Source organism: Kogia breviceps, chromosome 10, assembly GCF_026419965.1.
Source record: "Kogia breviceps isolate mKogBre1 chromosome 10, mKogBre1 haplotype 1, whole genome shotgun sequence".
Classification (NCBI taxonomy): domain Eukaryota; kingdom Metazoa; phylum Chordata; class Mammalia; order Artiodactyla; family Physeteridae; genus Kogia; species Kogia breviceps.
The window spans coordinates 69,873,651-69,893,371 of NC_081319.1; the positions used below are offsets into that span (position 1 = coordinate 69,873,651).

Sequence of the window (19,721 nt, forward strand, 5' to 3'; positions counted from 1 at the left end):
TGCCTTGGAAACAGTGACGTATACGTGAGGGGTGTGACCTCTCTCCATCCTCTAGCGGAGACCCGGGCCCCTTTTTATCCCAACCCGGGGAGAGGATGAGGTTGGGGTCCTCGACTCTGCTGATCCACGCCGAGCCTGGAACTAACCCTGCCCACCTGGTTCCCCCTCGCGCGCGGGACTCGCCGAATTGCGGGCACCCCATCCCCAGCCCACCCGGCACCGGTGAGCTGGCGGGGTCCGGAGAACGCCGGCTTCATTTCCTGGGATCACTCTTCACCCCTTCACCCCCGACAGGCCAGTGGATCCAGAGAACCGAGGCCCAGCGCTCAGTCTAGGCCCGCTTCTTCCCGGGCAGCCCTCGGGCGTGCTCCGTGTCCTGGGGGTGGGCGGGAAGGGTGGGACCCCAGGGCGCGCCGAGCCCCGCGGAGCGCGGGAGAGAAGGAGTTAAACAAGGTGCCGGCGCCGGGCGCGGCGGGAGTGGGGGATGGGAGCGAAGGGAAAGTGAGAGCGGGGGCGGGGGTGGGGGGGACCGGAGCGAAAGAACATCCTGTGCCCGCCGCCGGATGCGCCGGGGCGGTGGGGGGGGGGTGCGGGGAGCGGTGGGCGGAGTAGTCCGGGGAGGGAGGGCAAGATGGGGGGAGGCTCGGGGCGGGGAAAGGCGCGGCCTCCGCCCCACACTCGGAAATCCTTCTGTGAGGGAGCCGCCCCCTCCGCTCCCCGGGTTTGTCGCGTTTCTTCCAGTCCCCACTCCTTCGCCGGAGTCACGAGCTACCTAGAGGCCCCCCCAGTCTGGTCCTGGGCCGGGGTAAGCACGAGTTGAGGAGGGCACGGTCCCGGAGAACGTGGGATCCCTGTCAGGGCACGGGCTGTCCCCGACTTTCATCTCTCGGCTTTCTGGCTTTCTTCTGGGGCAGCTCGCACGTGCTGCGCTTCCGCTGTTCACCGAGAGTCAACGTACATTCTCTCATTCAGTTCTGACAGCGCACTTCCGTGTAGTAGGCAGGTTTTCCGGAGGAGGAAACTGAGACTCAGATCATGGAACTTGCCCAAACCCAAGCTCGTCGGACTCCAACGGGCTTTTCATTAGAGAGTAGGCTAATTTCCCCTTAGCTTCTCCTGTGCATGCAAGCGCCGGGCCCCTCTGGGGTCCCCCTCCTTAACGGCCTACTTGCACAGTAGGTCCCCAATAGCGTGTTAGGCTCCTCTAATTAACTAGGCTGAAACACCCATTACCAGAGTCCTGATAGAATAAGCAGGTAGTCTGAGGGTTTTTACAGATGGGAGGATGGTTTTTAGGAACAAAGTAGCCCAGGGGAACGGGCTGGATCCCTGTAGCGCTACTGGTTTAGGAATTTGGTGGGGGAGGGGGGTTCAAAGAGGGCTCCATAGTTGTTCAAGGCAAGTAAATGGGTTACAGGAGTTGAGATTGATTAGCCTGAAGATGACCAGAGAGGGAGGGGTCGAGGGTGAAAGGAAGGGGTTGAATAATGTGCCTTTCAGGCCTCACAGAGGCCCACCATCTGTGTGCTCACTGCCTTGCCACGCCCAACATTTTTGTCCAGGTGAAACCTGCTTATAATAGTAATTATTATTGTCACGTTTGGTGAGCTCTGTGTGCTGGGCACTGTTCCAAGTACTTAATCCTCTCAAACCCAAGAAGTAGGTATTATTCCCATTTTACAGGTGGGAAAAATGAGGCACAAAAAGATTACAAAGCTAGGTCAGTAGCTGAGCTGGTTTTGAACCCCAGCAGTCTGGGTTGAGCCCACACTCTCACTCACTAAATAAACTGCACCTAACATGATGGGAACATCAGCCTTAAAGGTAGAAAAGCTGGTACAGATGGCAGAGAGGTGTGCACTAGGGCAGCCTATGTCCTTTTGCCTTGGTGAGGGTGGTTAAGAAACTTGGGGTTGGCTGTGTGTATATGGAATCTGACTTCTCTCGAGCCAATATTCCAAATTTTTGAATATGACAGAAAAAACAAGAAAAACAAAATCCACCTTCTCACAAAGAGCTGCAGCCTTCATTTATGCTCCCTAAGAACATTCACTATCATCTGTCGTCACCATCATTTAACAAAAGCAAGTACATTTGAATTCTCCTCAAAAGAAAACAGACATCATCTGAATCAAAAGCAGGTACTCCCGGGAGCTTCCCTGGTGGTTTAGTGGTTAAGAAAATCAGCCTGCCATTGCAGGGGATACGGGTTTGAGCCCTGGTCCAGGAAGATCCCATATGCCGCGGAGCAACTAAGCCCGTGGGCCACGACTACTGAGCCTGCGCTCTAGAGCCCACGAGCCACAACTGCTGAAGCCTGTGTGCCTAGAGCCCGTGCTCCACAATAAAAAGCCACTGCAATGAAAAGCCCGTGCACCGCAACGAAGAGTGGCCCCCACTCACCGCAAGTAGAGAAGCCTGCGACCCCACACAGCCAAAAATAAATAAATTTAAAACAAAAGCAGTTACTCCCAAGAAAGGACAGTCCTTGACTTTCCACCAATGAATACACATTCCTCTTTTTTTTTTTTTTTTTTTAAATCGTGCTGTGGACTAGCAATGTCACACTGGGGATGCCTCTGCTTCTAATGCATCCAAAACATTTGAGGGCAGAACCCAAAGGAATGGGCTTAGGTGTATATGGCAGGAGGGAGTTAGGTTAGAGCCAAGAAAGAACTCTCCTTCTCTGGAGATCTCTAAAGAGCAGGTGAGTACTGCATTTGCTTAGCATGTGAGGGTTGCAGGATCAGCTCCATAGACTGGGGAGGCCAGTAGCTCTGGGTTCTGCCTCAGAGAAGGACCAATCGTCAGATCTACCAGGGGAGCCTTAGAACCTAAAACAGTCCCTTCAGGCAGCCATTTCCTGACCGTACATAGAGCTTGATAGGTGGTCCCATGGTAGTGGGGGGGCCTCTAGGGGCCTCTGTCACCCTTCACTACAGGGAGTCCATGTAGTCACCTACTGTTGGGCTGCACCCCGCAGGCCTGTAAGCCTTATAGTTGCCCAGCCTTAGACGGAAGAAAGAGCCTGGGACAGCAAGAGACATTCATGGTGCCGAATTCATGCCGGCAAGGCAGTATAAGAACAGCCCACAGGGTTAATATAATGGTGCCTTTCTCCAGTGGGAGCCTGGATTAATTACCTTAGTAGTCTTAGGTGGGGCCGGGTATAAACCAGGTGAAATCTGTAAATCCCTTTCCAATCCTATTCCCCATGGGACAGCAAACCCAAACCACCAGAGACTTACCCGCCAGTCCCAGGACCATTTGATAGTGTGTTCCTCTGGGGGTAGATCCTGTAGCGAAGGCAAAAGTGAGTTACTGTCCTGAGAGATAGTTGGCAGAGGTCTTTCGGTGGTCAACAGTTGAACTTGGATTGTATTGACTAGTTGCCTCTGGGTTAACATGGCCCTGGGATGATTGCTCCTGGGATGTTCAGCTACAGTTCATAGAGCTTGAGTGAACCTCTGGTCCACCTGTTGAGATAGCGGGTTTTCGTCTCAATTGTTAAGTAATCCTTTCATCCTTTCCATTAGCCCGGCAGCAGTGGGGTCGTAATGCAGGTGGAAATGCCAGTGTGTGTCATTTTTATCAGCCCATTCCTGAACTTCGTGACTGGTAAAGTGGATTTCTTTGTCACTATTGATGTCCGTGGGGTCCTGTATATCACACACAGCTGTCCTAGACCCCAAATAGTGGTTTTTTTGCATCACTAGGTGACTCGGGTAGGCCTTTTGTAATGTCTTCCACCTGTTGTAAGCTGCATATAGCTGTTGTTCCATCATGCGGTATATCATTGCTCTGCCTGCTTTCATAGCAGGTGTCAGAAGTCCAAGGGTACTCTTATTTTGTTGTAGCACAGGCCCCAACCAAACTTTTCTAGGTAACTGGCCATGTCCAATTCACAAGACTGTCCCTGAATTAATATCCTCTAAAGCCTGTGTCTAATTGTTTAGGGGTGAGAGGCTGGGGGTACGCTTGTCTTTTGTAGATAATCCAGGTCCTTGCGTTTGGTCTGTATTCACCAGCCATCCTCGTGCAGTCAGATGAGCCACCAGCATAGGGCTGCTACTTTTAAACTGGAAAGAGGCTTTGAAGTTAACAGAGTGGAAGAGAATCAATATAATGGAAGAGAAAGACACCTCTCTTGGTAGTCAGCTGCCACAGGGCCCCACAGGCTAGTGGACGGCCACCTCAGGATGACCCCTGCAACCTTCCATTTCCTGTCCTTACTTTGCGACATCTTAGTAGCTTCTTTGGCTTCCTGGCCGGCTCACCAGTCGTTGGGCTGCACCGTGCTGTCCTGAAAGCCTTGTAGTTGCCCAGCCTCAAGATTGAAGAAAGAGTCTGGAGACAGCGACAAAGACATCAGTGGTTTATTGGACAGGGGTGTCTTAAGCAAATGGTTAAGACCCACCGATTATGGCAACACCCCACCGATTACGGCTGGCAGGCAGGCAGATCATGGCCGCAATCTTTGCTACTTGGGGAGAGAAGGAGACTACTATTTATAGGGAGAATTGACGTCAGGTTGGCTTATCAGTTACCAGGGAAACCAGCTGGGGCACATCCGTCACAGCCCCTCAGATTAACGACCATCACGAGGGCAGATGTTTCCCTTTAATAAATTAGCAGGTAGAGCAGGGATTAGATCAGTCACTAGCTGGGGCAGGGGGCAAACATGTTCATGTGAGTAGGGCGCAGGTGGAACGGACTGGTCGAGCAGAGGATGTACAAAGAGCAAGAGAACAGCCATCTTGAATGGCCTGACCATACATCCACCATGGGGCTGTGTAGAGTGCCAGGAATGACCCTTGAGGAGGGCCAGGGATGGGAGGGAATAAAGGAAGAGAATGGCCCCCTGGGAGTGTTACCTGCAGCCTAGGGTGACACAGACGAAGGCTCTGAGTAGACAGACCTGGCTGGCTGCAGCGTCCTTGCGGATGCCGTTTCCCTATTTCCCCACCTCCTGCAAACCCAGGTGCAGCCCAGGGCCCAGAGCCTTCCAACAGGAGCTCAAGACCGGGCAGCTGAAGTCCTGTTCTGGTACATCTACGCTCAGTGCTGGCTCTGGGTCTGAGCCTGGCTTGGGCTCCTCCCTGCTTTGTACCGGAAGGTGAGGCCAGAGGGTGTGGGGACACTGGGGGTGGGAGGAGAAGAAGAAGGGAAGGGTCTGGTCTCACCTGCCCCATCCTAGTGGTGGAGGTGGTGGAGACTGAGGCCTCCAAAGTTGGGTTCTCATCCTCCAGGGTGGTGGCATTTTCTGACTCCAGAGGAGGCCTCTTCAAAGCCCATCCCACCCTGTGTGTATGTTGTGGGGTATGGGGTGTGATACTCCCAGATTTAGGCCTCCATGGTTTAATGGCAGAGACCTACCCCAGGTTTAACCCTGGATATTTAGAATGCTAAACCTGGATCCCCTCAGGTTACAAATACAGAAACTGAGGCCGAGGCAAGGGCAGTCCCCTTCTCCAGAGTCACACTGATTAAATGGGCCTGGAGCCCCCGTATCCAGATTCTCTGACGTTGTTCTCAAGTCCTCAAAGAATGACAGAGGGCTTCCCTGGTGGCGCAGTGGTTGAGAGTCCACCTGCTGATGCAGGACACAGATTCGTGCCCCGGTCCGGGAGGATCCCACATGCCGCGGAGCGGCTGGGCCCGTGAGCCATGGCCGCTGAGCCTGCGTGTCCGGAGCCTGTGCTCCGCAACGGGAGAGGCCACAACAGTGAGAGGTCCGCATACCTCAAAAAAAAAAAAAAAGAATGACAGAAGTCATAACTTGAGCATCTACTAAGTGCAGGACTCTGTGCTGGATGTTGGAGATGTAGAGACAACTGCCCTCAGGAGCTTTCGGTCAACAGGTAAATATACACAGAAAGGAACATGCAGATGCTGGAAAATGATGGATTTGCCTCGAGACTCTGCAAAACTTTGTAAGGTACTTGCCTCCTCTTCATCCTGTGATGGAAGTGGGGGGGCCCTGCCTGCAGAAACGCCCCAAGGCTCAGAAGTGGATCTATGGTGAAGAGATCAAAGATGGAGGGACCAGGGAAGTGAGGGAACAGGGCTGCCAGTGGGCATACTCCAACCCCCCCAAAAAACTTCCAAAGGCCCCCGTCCATAAATTGGGCCTCTGCTGCCATCTAATGGAGGAAAGGTAGCCTCTGGAGCTGCCTGCTGGGGCCCCACCAACCTGGCTCCCATGAAAAAGAGGGATGTGAAGGACCTTCCTGCCCACAGACCTTTTATTCCTCTGGAGTCTTAAGCTTTGTTTCCTGCAGCCTCTGAAGCTCCCTGGCTGCCCTGTTTCCCGACCACCACCCCCTATCCCACTGTTTCCCCAGTTTCCTTTGTTGCCCAGGTTCTGATTCTGGTGCCCTGGTTCCTGGCCCTTCTAGAGTTCTGGTTCCCTAAGGCCTTTGCTAGGTGCCTTGGGCATGTGCTGCATCCCCCAGCACCTGGGGCAAATGGACATCTGCAAAGGTGTAGTGAGCCTGGCCACAGCCGCTGGGGCCATCTGCCTGCTCTACAAGGCCATCAGGGCCGGCATAAAATGTCAACCACCCCTCTGCTCTGCCTCACCCATCTGCATCGCCCGTGAGTGTCCCCGCCCTGGGGAGAGGGCTCAGCCCCAGGAGGTACCTACTCCTCAGGTCTCCTGTGTGGGAGGGGCCCAGGGGAACTCCTCCACGTTCCTCTCTCCTTCCCCTTTCTCGCCTCCATCTCCCTCACAGCCACCCTAGAGATGCTAGCGCAGGCTCCTCAGGTAGTGGGTGGCACTCAAGTGCCTCCTCAGGAGTCATCTGGCAGGTTTCTAAATTCTACATTCACTCTGGCATCCAGGAGCCACTGCTTGGAAACTTGGCATCAGCAGTTCTCCCCAAGGGAAAATTGGGGGACCTACATTCTCAGAGCCTCCACTAGTCCCTATGACAACTTTGTGCAAAGTAGAGAAAGGAACCCCTTCTGCAAGACTTTGTATTGCCATCTGCTGGAATATCATTGCCATATACCAATTATGATGAAATACTACATATTACTGCCATATGCCAGAAAGTTGTTATAGTAGACATACAAAAGTTTTTTGTTTACGATATAAACAATACAGCCTTAGATGTAGTGCCCTTGTGCAATACACACCCTGTTCAACTGTACATGGTGGTCCTGCATATAGCAAGAAGTCTTTTCTTCAGAAAAGGCAAGGCAGCCTTGTCCCTCTCCCACCGCTTCCCAAGCCCCGTCCTTCATCACTTCTGAGTCCGCAGCCTGAACTGGGCTGGGGTGACTGTCTAGGCCTGGCAATCGAGCGAGAGCAGCATGGGCGTGACTCAGGTGAGCTCCGGAGGCTCCTCAACTCTTTGGAGTGCAAACAGGATGAGTACGCCAAGAGCATGATCCTGCACGGTATCACGCGCTGTGTGTACTTGCTGGAGTCTGAGGTGAGGGAAGGGAAGCAGGAGGTACTTCCCAGCCAGCCTGGCCCCTGGGGGCTACATCTGTCCCCCTTCCCCCCTTGAGTACCCAAACTCTGTCCTGGGACCTCTCTCTGGCTGATGGCGGGAGGGGTTGTGTTGAGGGGTTTTGGTGACATGCGGGGGTAGGGGGCCAGGACACTCGCTTCTCCCACCTCTTCTGTCTCTCCTGGCACACCCTAGGCCTCTGCATGTACTAATGATGACATCACGTTGGTGGGCTCCATGCTGGTTGACAAGGACAACAGTGTCAAAATCCAGGCTCTGAACACACTTAAAGCTTTCTCTGGCATCAGAAAATTCAGGCTGAAAATCCAGGTGAGCCCAGCGACAAGTATGGGGCAGAGCACATAGATGTCCATAAGCCATGGGCCATTTAGTGGGCATAGGATGAATGGTCATGTTCCAGAAGTTTGTTTGGGTCTGAGTTTGTAACCCAGAAATATGTTTTTCCTTGGAAGTAGGTGGGAAAATGGTGATCAGATTCCCAGTAGGGTCATAAAAGTCTGAATCTTGGGATAAAACTGTGCTAGGTCCCTAGGAGTATCTCTGAACCCCAAACAGCAGAAATTCCCGAAGTTCTTTCTGACAACAGCCAACTCTCTTGACGGCGACTGGGTGTTCTACAATTCAATTCTGACACTATCCACCTGGAGTTAGTACAGACCCCACAGCTTAGGGCTGAGTCCTGTAAGACTGGCCCCCACTTCTGATTGACCAGCTGTAGATTGGGAGGTTCCCATGCCCCCTCTCCTCAGTCTTGATAATTCACTAGAACGAGTCACAGGACTCAGGAAAATGCTTTACTTCACTTACCAGTTTATTATAAAAGATATAACTGAGGAGCAGCCAAATGGAAGAGGTGCATAGGGCAGAGTATGGGGAAGGGCTTCCATGCCTTCTCCAGGTGTGTCACCCTCCTAGCACCTCGACGTGTTCACCAACCCGGAAGTTCTCCAAACCCTGTCATGTAGGGGTATTTATAGAGGTTTCATTATGTACGCATAATTGATTAATCATTGGCCATTGGTGATTGAAGTCAATCTCTGGTTCCACTCTTCTCTGCAGAGGTCAGGTATGGGGCTGAAAGTTGCCTTGAGTTGCCTCATTTGCATAAACTCAGAGATCATGGAAAGGGGCTCATTACGAATAACAAAAACCACTCCTATGAGGAAATTGCAAGGATTTTAGGAACGCTGTGCCTGGAATCAGGGACAAAGACCAGATATATTATCATACCACACCACCACACTGTGTTGGTCTGAGGCTGGTGGCTGGGCCACTGATGTCTTCACTACCACCACGTAGAGAAAATATAAACCACCAAATGTCAGTTCCCCCGGCTTCCTGCTACTAGGCCTCCAGGCTTACCTGTTACTCATCCTTTCCTGCTGGTGCCATGAAAAAATGGCTTTCTTCCTGTCTGTGTTCAGTGTTAGTCTCAGTCCTGGATCCCGTCCGCTTCCCTGAGGGCCTCTCTCCTTGATGAAACTCTGTCTGATATGGCCTCCCCCGGCTCCTTCCCTTTAGTGTTCAACAAGCTCTATTCCTTCCCATCTTAAAAGGCAAAACCAAAAAAACATCTTCCTTGACCTCCAAGTCTCTCTCTAGCAAATGATCTCTCTCCCAAAATATTTTACTTAAAAATAAGTAAAATATTCAAAACTTGCAAACATTTTATGCATGTATGGTAGAAAGAATAACAATAAAACACACGTAACCAGAACCCAGGCTAAGAAATAGAACATGACCGGTTGGTTAGATGCCCCAGATGCCCCTCCTTAATCCCCACCTCCTCCCCCGCCCGAGACAATCATTCCTCTGCATTTTTAAAATCAGTTTCTTGATTTTCTTTGTAGTTTTACCATATACACATGTGTCGTCATTTTCTAGCAGGGCACAGCAGACAAAAATAGGTAAAATATAGCTGGAATGTTTTGAAGCTTCACGGATCTGGAAGTATGCAGTTTGTATTCTGCGGTTTGCCTTTTCCCTCCAACATGGAAAGATTCACCCTTATTGATGTGGACTGGTCTGTTTCCTTCTTTTGCACTGCTCTGCAGTGTTCTAGTTCATGAATACCCTGCAGTCTTATTCATCCAGCTGCCCATGAGTAGGCATTTGAGTTGTTTGCACATTGTGCCATGAGCATTCTTGTACACATCTCCCTCGTGGACGTGGGACACTTTCTCTAGGACATGTATGCAGGAGTGGGATGGTCGGGTGAAAGGTATGCCCAGCTTTTCAAGAAGGGCCGTATCAGTTTGCACCCTCCACCAGCCCCGCCTGAGTGCTTCTGGTGCATCATTTCTTCCCCGACACTCGGTATTTTCGCACTTTAAATTTTGGGCATCAAACTTTTTTGGGGAAAAAAAAGGTCTCTAGGTCTCCACTTGCTGGCTGCCTCTACTTTATCCCTCAACCTTCTCAGTTGCCCTAAGGCTGTGATTCTCAAACATATCGGAATTGCCTGGAAAGCTGGTTAACAAATGAAGATTTCAGGGCATTACATCCAGTGGGTTCAGTTCAACGGGGAAGCTGTGTTTTTCACAAGCCCTCCAGAGGATTCTGATGCATGTGGCCTGGACACCACTGTTCTTTCTTTCCCCAGGGTCTGTATCCTGAGGACCTGACCCCTGTTCTCTCTCTGGGTGAATGCAGCCACTCCCTACTGAGGGGTGGGGGCAGGGAGGAGCAGGGTACTAATGGGAATGCTGTGCTCCCCACTCCAGGCTTCTGGCATCCTTCTTACTGTGGCTCACAAAAGTACAGTTTGTAAGAGTACCTGCCTTTGGTAATAAGGCCCAAGCATCTTGCAGCTCAGAAGCCAAGATTCCTTTTTCCTTTCAACGAATGTATATTGAGCACATACTTTGTGTCCAAGCACTATGCTAGGTACTGGAGACACAGCAGTGAACAGAGTGGGAAAGATCCCTGCCCAGTGGAACTTATATTGCCTGCAAGGCAGGCAATACACAAATAAGTGAAATATATGGTGTTTCATGGGGCAAGTGCTATGGAGAAAAATCAAGAAGGGTGGTAAGGAAGGCTGGCATGGGGGTGCTGTTGCAAGGGGGTGCTGTTGCAGTTTCAAAGGAGAAAATCTTTGGGACCTAGGGCTTGATAAAGAGGTCATAGAAATGACACCAAAAGCACAATCTACAAAAGAAAAAATTGATAAATTGGACTTCATCAAAATTTTAAAAAATTTGCTTTGTGAAAGACCTTGTTAAGAAGATGAAAAGACAAACTGCAGATTGGAAGAAAATATTTGCAAACCACGTATCTGACAAAGGACTCATATCTAGATTTTATAAAGAACTCCCAAAACTCGACGTCAAAACCAATAATAATCCATTTAGAAAATGGGCACAAGACATGGAGATATTTCACTGAAGAGGATATAAGAATTGCAAATAAGCACATAAAAAATGTTTAACATTGGGAAGCAGCCGCATAGCACAGCTCCATGCTTTGTGACCACCTAGAGGGGTGGGATAGGGAGGGTGGGAGGGAGGGAGACACGAGATGGAAGAGATATGGGAACATATGTATATGTATAACTGATTCATTTTGTTGTAAAGCAGAAACTAACACACCATTGTAAAACAGTTATACTCCAATAAAGATGTTAAAAAAATGTTTAACATTTAACTAGCCATTAGGGAAATGCAAATTAGTACCACAATGAGATATTACTATATGCCTATTAGATGATTTAAACTCCAAATTAGTGACAATACCAAATGCTGGTGAAGATGTAGAGAAACTGGATCTCTCGTATGTTGCTGGTGGGAATGTAAAATGATACACCAGCCACTCTGGAAAATAGTTTGGCAGTTTCTTTAACAAACTCTTTTACCATACAAACCAGCAATTGCACTCTTGGGCATTTATCCTGGAGAAATAAAAACTTACAACTGCCAAAAAACCTGTCCACAGTTGTTCATAGCAGCTTTATTTGTAATGGTCAAAAACTGGAAACAACCAAAATGTCTCTCAGTAGATAAATAATTAAACAAACTGTGGTAGTCCATACCATGGAACATTACTCAGTAATAAAAAGGAATGAACTATTTATTGATACACACCACCACTCGGATGGATCTCAAGGGCATTATACTGAGTGAAAAAATCAATTTCAGAAGGTTACGAAATGTGATTCCATTTATATAACATTCTCAAAAATGACAAAATTAGAGAGATGGAAAACAGATTAGTGGTTGCCGCTGGTTAGGGCTGGTTTTGATGGTCAGGGCTAAGTGTAACTAACAAGGGACCCACAAGGGAGATCTGTGGTGATTCTGATGGAATAATCTGTTGATTGCAGTGGTGGTTACATGAAGCTACATATGTGATAAACTGACATGGAACTATACATACACATTGTGCTAATACCATTTTCCTGGTTTTGATACTGTAGTGTAATTATCTAAGATGTAGCTGTTGAGGGAAACTGGGTGGAGGGCACATGGACCTCTCTGTACTGTTTTTGCAACTTCCCATGAATTTATAATTATTTGAAAATAAAAAGTTTAAAAACAAAAAGTGTGTTGCATATTGACAGTGCTATGGGGAAAAATAAAGGTGGGGATAAGGGAGGCAGGGATGGGAGTGGTGCTGCTGTCTTAAAGGAGCAGGTGGTTAGGGAAGGCCTCCCTGAGAAGGTGACTTAAGGCAAAATTTTGAAGGAAGTAAGAGTGAGCTCTGAATAGCTGAGGAGGGAGAGCATTCTAAGCAGAGGGATCACCATGTGCAAAGACCTAAGATAGGTGTGTAGCTGGCATGTTCAAGGAATAGCTAAGGCCATTGTGATGGAAACCATGGGAGCAAAGGAGAGAACAGGAGATGAGGCCAAAGAAATAATGGGGGGAGAGGGACAGATCATGTCACACCTTGTAAGCCACTGTAAGGACTTTAGCTCTTACCCTGAATGAACTAGGGACTCTTGAGCAGTCCAGCCTGTCTGCTTTCTGAGAATAGATGCAGGGGACAAGGATGGAAGCAGGGAGAAGGAGGCTATTGCAGAAACCCGGGGGAGAGGTGATGGTGGCTTGGAACGGGGTGGTAGAGGGGGATGGTGAGAAGTGTCTTGATTGTTGGTAGATTTTGAAGGTAGAGCCAACAGGATTTTCTGAAAGATTGGAAAAGGGTGTCAGAGAAAGAAGGGAGTCAAGGAAGAACAAAGATTTTTGGTCTGAGTAATTGGAAGGCAGGTGTAACCAACAGCTGAGATAGGAAGGGTAGTGGAAGGAGCAGGTTTGGGAGTGGGAATGTGTTGACTCAGAGGTTTAGTAAGATTCTGGGAAAGAAGTGGAACTGGCACTTGCATATATGAGTCTGGAGTTTAGGGAGAGGTCTGGGCTGGAGATAGAAACTTGAAAGTCATCAGCATATGGATAATTTTTAACACTGAGTCTGTGAGTCTTTAACACTGTATCACTAAGGGAGTGATGAAGATAGAGGAGGAGGTTGGGCAGAAGAACTGGGAAAGAAACATGTGATGGAGAAGCCAAGTGAAGAAAGAGTTTCAAGGGGGTAAGAGGGGTCAACTAGGTCAAATAACATTGAGAGTTACAGTGGGGAACTGTCTGTGGGGTTGGCTCAGTTTTTGTGGGCGGGGGCAGTGAAGAGTGAAGGCAGAGGCTGGGCTAATGTTGAGGATTATCATATAAAAGTAGAAAACTCTTCTCCTCTCCCCCCTCCCTAGGAACACTCCATCAAGGTGCTGGAACTGATCTCCACCATCTGGGACTCGGAGCTGCACATTGCAGGCCTCAGACTCCTCAACAACCTCCCACTGCCTGACTTTGCACATCCACAGCTGCGACGGGTGATGCCTGCCTTGATGGAGATCCTGCAGTCAGACTACATCCTGGCACAGGTGACTGAGGACCAGAGCCCAGGCCCTGCCCTCCTGACCAGCCCTGGCACAGCACCTAGAGGGAGGAGCAGAGATTTGTGTCTTCCCTGCTCAGGCCCACCTGTCTTCTCATTCTTTACCCTTTCCTTTATTCAGGTGCAAGCTGCACGATTGCTGAGCAACCTGGCGCAGAAGAACGACCTTCTCTATGATATTCTCAACTGCCAGGTGAGAAAAGAACTGAAAGATGGGCTAATGGATGTGAACTCAGATATTGTGAAAGTTAGAATCGTGGATTCTTCAGATAGACTTAGCCCTCACAAAATCATCTTGTTCCTCTTTCTGCCTCTGCACTAGATGCATTGCAAAGCACCCCCTCTTCTGTCCTCCCAATACAATCAGATTTTCCTTTGAGGGACTTTCTGCACTCAGAGTCAGGAACACAGGTGACAGAAATTAATGTAGGTATTTTAACATTAGGGGAAAATTACTTATAACAAAAATAATTATTAGGAATAGACAGGGTCACTACATAATAATAGTCCAGAAGGATAAAGCAACTCTAGACTTATATGAACTTAGTAACATAATCTCAAAATATATATGGCAAAACTTGATAGAATTATAAGGAAATCGTTTTTTTCTTTTTTCAGTTTTATTGAGGTATAATTGACAGATAAATTTGTAAGATAGTTAAAGCATATGTAGTAAATCAACTATACCCCAATAAAAACTAAATATATATATATATATAACTTAATTATACTAAAAAAAAAGTGTATGTTGTGGTGATCTGGTATACGTTGTGAAAGGATTCCCACCATCTAGTTAATTAACACATCCGTCACCTCACATTTTGTTTGTTTTTGGTGAGAACATTTAAATTCTACTCTCTTAGCAAATTTCAATTATATAATAGTGTTATCAACAGTACTCACCATGTTTGCATTAGACCCTTGGATCTTATTCATCTTTTAGCTGAAAGTACGTACCGTTTTACCAACCTCTCCCTATTTCCCCCGCACCCCACCGCAACCCCTGGCAACCACTTTTCTACTGTTTCTGTGAGTTTGACTTTAAAAAAATTCCACATTTAAGTGATACCATACAGTATTTGTATTTCTCTGTCTGGCTTATCTCACTTAGCATAATGTCCTTTGGGTCTATCCATATTGTCACAAATGGCAGGATTTCCTACAGCTGAATAATTGGGAAGAAAAATGGACATATCTATCACCACAGTGGAAGATTTGGAAGATTTTAACTATTCTTTCAGCAATTAATACATAAATACCTAAAACTAGTAAGGTTATACTTGCTGCAAATAAGACAAATAGGCTTGAGCCATTAGACATATCCAGAACACTCTACAATTAGTAAATGCACATTCCGCTCAAGTACACAAAATATTTACAAAAATTAACCACATGCTAAGCTTTAAAAGTTTGTCTCAACAAATTTCCCTGAATCAATATTATCATATCACTCATGTTTTATGACCACAATGAAATTATGTTAAAGAATGATAATGAAAACTAAAAAATTCCTATACAGTTGGATCTCAAACTTAGGTATATTGGGGAGTTGAGGCAATAGAAGGATGGAGGAACTTTAGAATTTACCTTGGACTTCATTCCTCTCTCCATCCCACTCACAGGTACACTCCAACTTCCTGGACCTGTTCCAGTCCACACAGCCCGGGAGTCTGCTGCTTGAAGTACTGGTGTTTGCAGAGTGGCTGAGTGAGGGCCGGAGTTCACCCCACTACCGTGCTGTGAAGTGGCATTACAATGAACAGTCTGTGCACGAAGCTCTCTTTGGGGATGACTCACGACTGGCAGACCGGCTGCTTGCCCTGGTCATCCACCCCGAGGAGGATGTTCAGATCCAGGCCTGCAAAGTCATAGTCAGCCTGCAGTGCCCCCAGGATGTGGGAGTCCAGCCCTCCTGCCCGCCCAGTCATTCCTGCTTTAATAATGCAGAATAAAATTATGGAGAGCCAATAAATGAATAAGAGAGAAAAGCTTGAGGGGCAGTGTCTGTCCAGGGCCTTCCAGGGTGGGTGTAGATTTCAGCCAGCATAACTTCCTGTCAAAGTGTGGGCCTGTCTCCCCAAATGCATTCCCTGTTTAGAGGACAGACTCCCTTCTCTTGCTGCTTTTATTTATTTATTTTTTTGAGTGATAATTTTTACTGGAGCATAGCTGATTTATAATTTTGTGTTAGTTTCTGCTGTACAGCAAAGTGAATCAGTTATACATATAACTACTCCTTTATAGATTCTATTTCCATATAGGTCATTACAGAATACTATGCTATACAGTGCTATACAGTAGGTTCTGTTAATTATTTATTTTATATATAGTAGTGTGTATATGTCAATCCCAATCCCAATCCAATTTATCCCTCCCCCTCTCTTGCTGCTTTTAAATTTGAATGGGGAGCCAATACTTTCAGGGAGTTTCAGGGAGAAGGCAGGTTTGGGGACTAAGGCCAAAGATAATCAACAGGAGACAGTATACAGCACTGGATTACTCAAGATGGGCTGGGCTATGCCACAGTAACAATAACCTCCAAATCTTAGTAGATGACCAGGGTTATTTCTTTCTCACACTACATGCTCCTGCCAGGTCAGTTGGGGGTAGAGGGGCAGGAAAAGTGACTTGCCCAAGGTCCCGTGACTGGTCTGGGGCAGAAGTAGGATTAGAACCTCCTAATTTTTACTGGGCTTTTTACTTTCATAGTCCTTGGCTCAAGCCCTGTGGGAGTGGACCATAGATTCTAAGCCAGAATCTGTGGCAGTTGAGAAAGACCTCAGTGCTTCCAGATTTTAGGGGCCAGTTTAGGACTGAACTACAAGGAAATCTGTCCCTACTGTATCCCTGACCCAGGACCCCATCACTTGAGTGGGTGGATGGTGGGTGGAGGGGTGTTGGTTAGGATGTGCTGATCAGAGAGCCAGTTCTTACTAAGGGATCCTTATCACCATTTCCCAGAGTTTGATTTGTCACCTCTGAGTGGACAGTCACTACTAGATCTGAATCATCAGCTCTCAGCTTTCTCCTGAGCTCAGTACTGGGTCTACTCCTTCCTGCTACTTGGATACAATGCAGTCACCCCAATGGAACTTGTCAAAAGCCAACATCATCCTACCCACCCCTCCACAAGCTATCCATGTTCCCATGTCACCAGCAAGGTATGGGGAGTCACCTTAACTTCTCCTCCCTACTACATCCACCCAGTCCTCCAATTCCCACTGCTACACTATCCCCCATGTCAGGACTTTTGGGAAGTCATTCTCCTACTTCTGTTCTCCATCCTCTCCAGCCCTACATGCTGCAAACTAATCTTAGAACCCCACACTGGGACTTCCCTGGCGGTCCACTGGTTAAGACTCAGCACTTTGGGACTTCCCTGTTGGTGCAGTGGTTAATAATCTGCCTGCCAATGCAGGGGGCACAGGTTCGAGCCCTAGTCTGGTAAGATCCCACATGCCATGGAGCAACTAAGCCCGTGCGCCACAGCTACTGAGCCTGCATTCTGCAGCCCACGAGCCACAACTACTGAAGCTCATGCGCCTAGAGCCCCTGCTCCGCAACAAGAGAAGCCACCACAATGAGAAGCCCGTGCACTGCAAAGAAGAGTAGCCCCCGCTCGCCACAGCTAGAGAAAGCCCGTGCACAGCAAAGACCCAACGCAGCCATAAATAAATAAATGAATAAAAATTTATTTAAAAAAAAAAAAGAAAAAGACTCAGCACTTCCACTGCAGGGGTCGCAGTTTCGATCCCTGGTCAGGAAACTAAGATCCCGTATGCCTCACAGCATGTCCAAAAAATTTAAAAAAAAAGAAGAACCCCACATTGCACCATCCTCAAAAATCTTCATAGTTTCCCCACTGCCAAAGTGAATTTTTCTCAGCCCCAAATCTAGGTCATATGATCCGATAAGTATAAGAGTAACTACATCAAAAGCAAATAGGATTTTGTCCTGGAAAGTATGGTCACTGGAGCCCTTTTTTCACATAATAGCACCAAATGAATTCACTCTGCATTTAAGGCCCTTCACCATCTGTTCATCTGGCCCGCCACTAACCTAGCAGTTCAACACTCTTCTCCAACCAAACTAGACAAGTCACGGCTCACCTAATCCTACCATGTTTGGTCTTGCCCCTGAGGTTTTGATACAAACTTCTCCCTGCCTACAGGGCCCTTCTTTCTCTTTTCCCCTGGGCTGTGTCCCCATGCCCTGCTGTGGTCTAGAGTTTTCTTCAACTATACCAGCTTTGGCACTTCTGGCAGCGCTTCTCATCTGAGCCTCTCATTTGGCATTTAGCAAATTAAAGCTTGGGTTTTATAAACTTTGTTCTTCTTGCAGTAGGTCCTGTCTGACTGCTTATAAAAGCCTTGAAGGAAGAGCCTGCTCTGGACAGGCACATGATAACAATTGGCTGATGATAATGAAAGGAGGGCTGGCAGTGGACAATGAGACGGGGAGGGGTATATTGGTTATTGGTGGCTGTGTAACAAATTCTGACAAAACTTAGTGTATCAGTCTGGGTCCAATCAAGAGAGAGAAACCACACAGTAATTTGAAGAGGGAGATTTAAAAATAATTTTTACTCCAATCCCCTGTTGTAAATAATAAAGAATTGGTAAGTAAGGAGTAAAGAGAACTCTAGCAGTTGAATAGCAGACACAGAAGCAGCCCTTCCTTACCCCCCAGGACTGAGGCTGAAACAGAGCACCCAGGGAAGAGATATCCACCCCCTACCTCAAGGTTGAAATCCAGACTTTGTTGAGGAGAACACAGCCTGTGGCTCGCTGTATGGCAGAAAAGTCACCGCAGCGTCATACCAGTGGAACTTGCAGAAATCTGCTTTCTTAGATGCTAGGGAAAGTTCTTCATGGGGAGGTGTCGAGCCAAAGGCACTCCACTACAAAACCACCTGAGCAGGGTACAGGAGCTTCCACGTACTGCAGGATCCTGGGGCTGGAGAAACTGTGAGTGCTGCAGGAGCATCCTTGCTGGAGAAGCCACATGCACAGCAGGTGCTGGATGCTGGAGAAGCTGCAGGAGGTGGAGGCCCAGGAGCTGGGCACTGGTGAAGCTGTTTGCACTGCAGGAGCCTGCCAATCAAGCACACTAGAACAGGAAAGCAGAAAACTTTTCCTCCTGCCATGTCTCTCCAGCTCCTTTCCTCTTAACAATTTAAAACATCAATAAGCACTTGTTCTTGCTCATAGGAATTCAGGAGCATCTTGGCATGGTGGTTCTGATTCAGTCAAGTTGTGCTTGCAGTCAAGCTATATTGGCCAGGATTGCAGTCATCTGGAGACTTGACTGGGGCTGGAGGATCACTTCCAAGATGGCATACTCATGTGGCTGGCAAGTTGGTGCTGGCAGTTGGCAGGAGGCCTCAGTATTTCTACATATAGGCATCTTCACAGGGATATTTGAGCGTACTTGTGACATAGCAGCTGGCTTCTCCTAGAGTGAATCATCCAAGAGAGAGCAGGGCAAAAGCTGCTGTGTCTTTTCTGACCTAACTTCAGAAGTCATACATTATCACTTCCCCCACATTCTATTTGTTAGACGTGAGTCACTAGGTCCAGTCCACATTCAATACAAGGGGAATTAGGCTCTACCTTTCGAAGAGGAGAGTGTCAATTTGTGACCATTTAAAAACCACCACATGGGCTTCCCTGGTGGCACAGTGGTTGAGAGTCCGCCTGCCGATGCAGGGGATGTGGGTTCGTGCTCCGGTCTGGGAGGATCCCACATGCCGCGGAGCGGCTAGGCCCGTGAGCCATGGCCTCTGAGTCTGCGCGTCCAGAGCCTGTGCTCTGCAACGGGAGAGAGGCCACAACAGTGAGAGGCCCGTGTACTGCAATTAAAAAAAAAAAAAAAAATCCACCACAGGTGGCATCAAGCAACAAGCACTACAGAATTCCCTGGCAGTGCAGTGGTTAGGATGTGGCGCTTTCACTGCCATGGCCCGGGTTCAGTCCCTGGTCGGGGAACTAAGATCCCGCAAGCTGCACAGAGTGGCCGAAGAAAACAAAACAAACGAAAAATCTACAAGGACTAATGTGTACTCAGCAGCTAGATGCATCTGTCTCCCTCCTGGGAGGTTCTCTGCTAAGGAGAAGAGAAAGTTCATAACCAATAGTTGCCACCCTATCTATCCCATCCCTCAGTCTGCCCTCCAGCTGGTTAGCTTGTTTCCTTACCTGCAGACTTCTTTTACCTTCAGGCAATTATATTTCCAAAGAAACATCTCTTTCCATCTTTTCAGTTGATTCTAAGAAGGCTTCATAGAAGAGATGGGCTTGAATTGGATCTTGAGAGAGGGAAGAGCTTTCCAGGGTGGGAAACTACTTGGAC

General features: G+C 48.1%; 1 protein-coding gene across 2 annotated transcripts; it reads left to right on the forward strand.

Moving 5' to 3' along the window:
* The first annotated feature begins 18 nt into the window (after positions 1-18).
* Positions 19-16,690, forward strand: ARMC12 (armadillo repeat containing 12). 2 transcript variants are annotated; one of them, XM_059076423.2, is made up of 6 exons: positions 19-222; positions 5,862-5,938; positions 7,656-7,790; positions 13,183-13,356; positions 13,492-13,563; positions 14,993-16,672. In XM_059076423.2, the coding sequence occupies exons 1-6, from the start codon at positions 96-98 to the stop codon at positions 15,320-15,322; spliced, it is 915 nt and encodes a 304-aa protein (XP_058932406.1). In that variant the 5' UTR covers positions 19-95; the 3' UTR covers positions 15,323-16,672. The 2 variants fall into 2 exon arrangements, with proteins under 2 accessions (XP_058932406.1, XP_058932408.1); XM_059076425.2 differs by lacking the exon at positions 19-222 and adding an exon at positions 7,266-7,439 and having other exon boundaries at positions 5,862-6,671; positions 14,993-16,690.
* Positions 16,691-19,721: the final 3,031 nt, after the last annotated feature.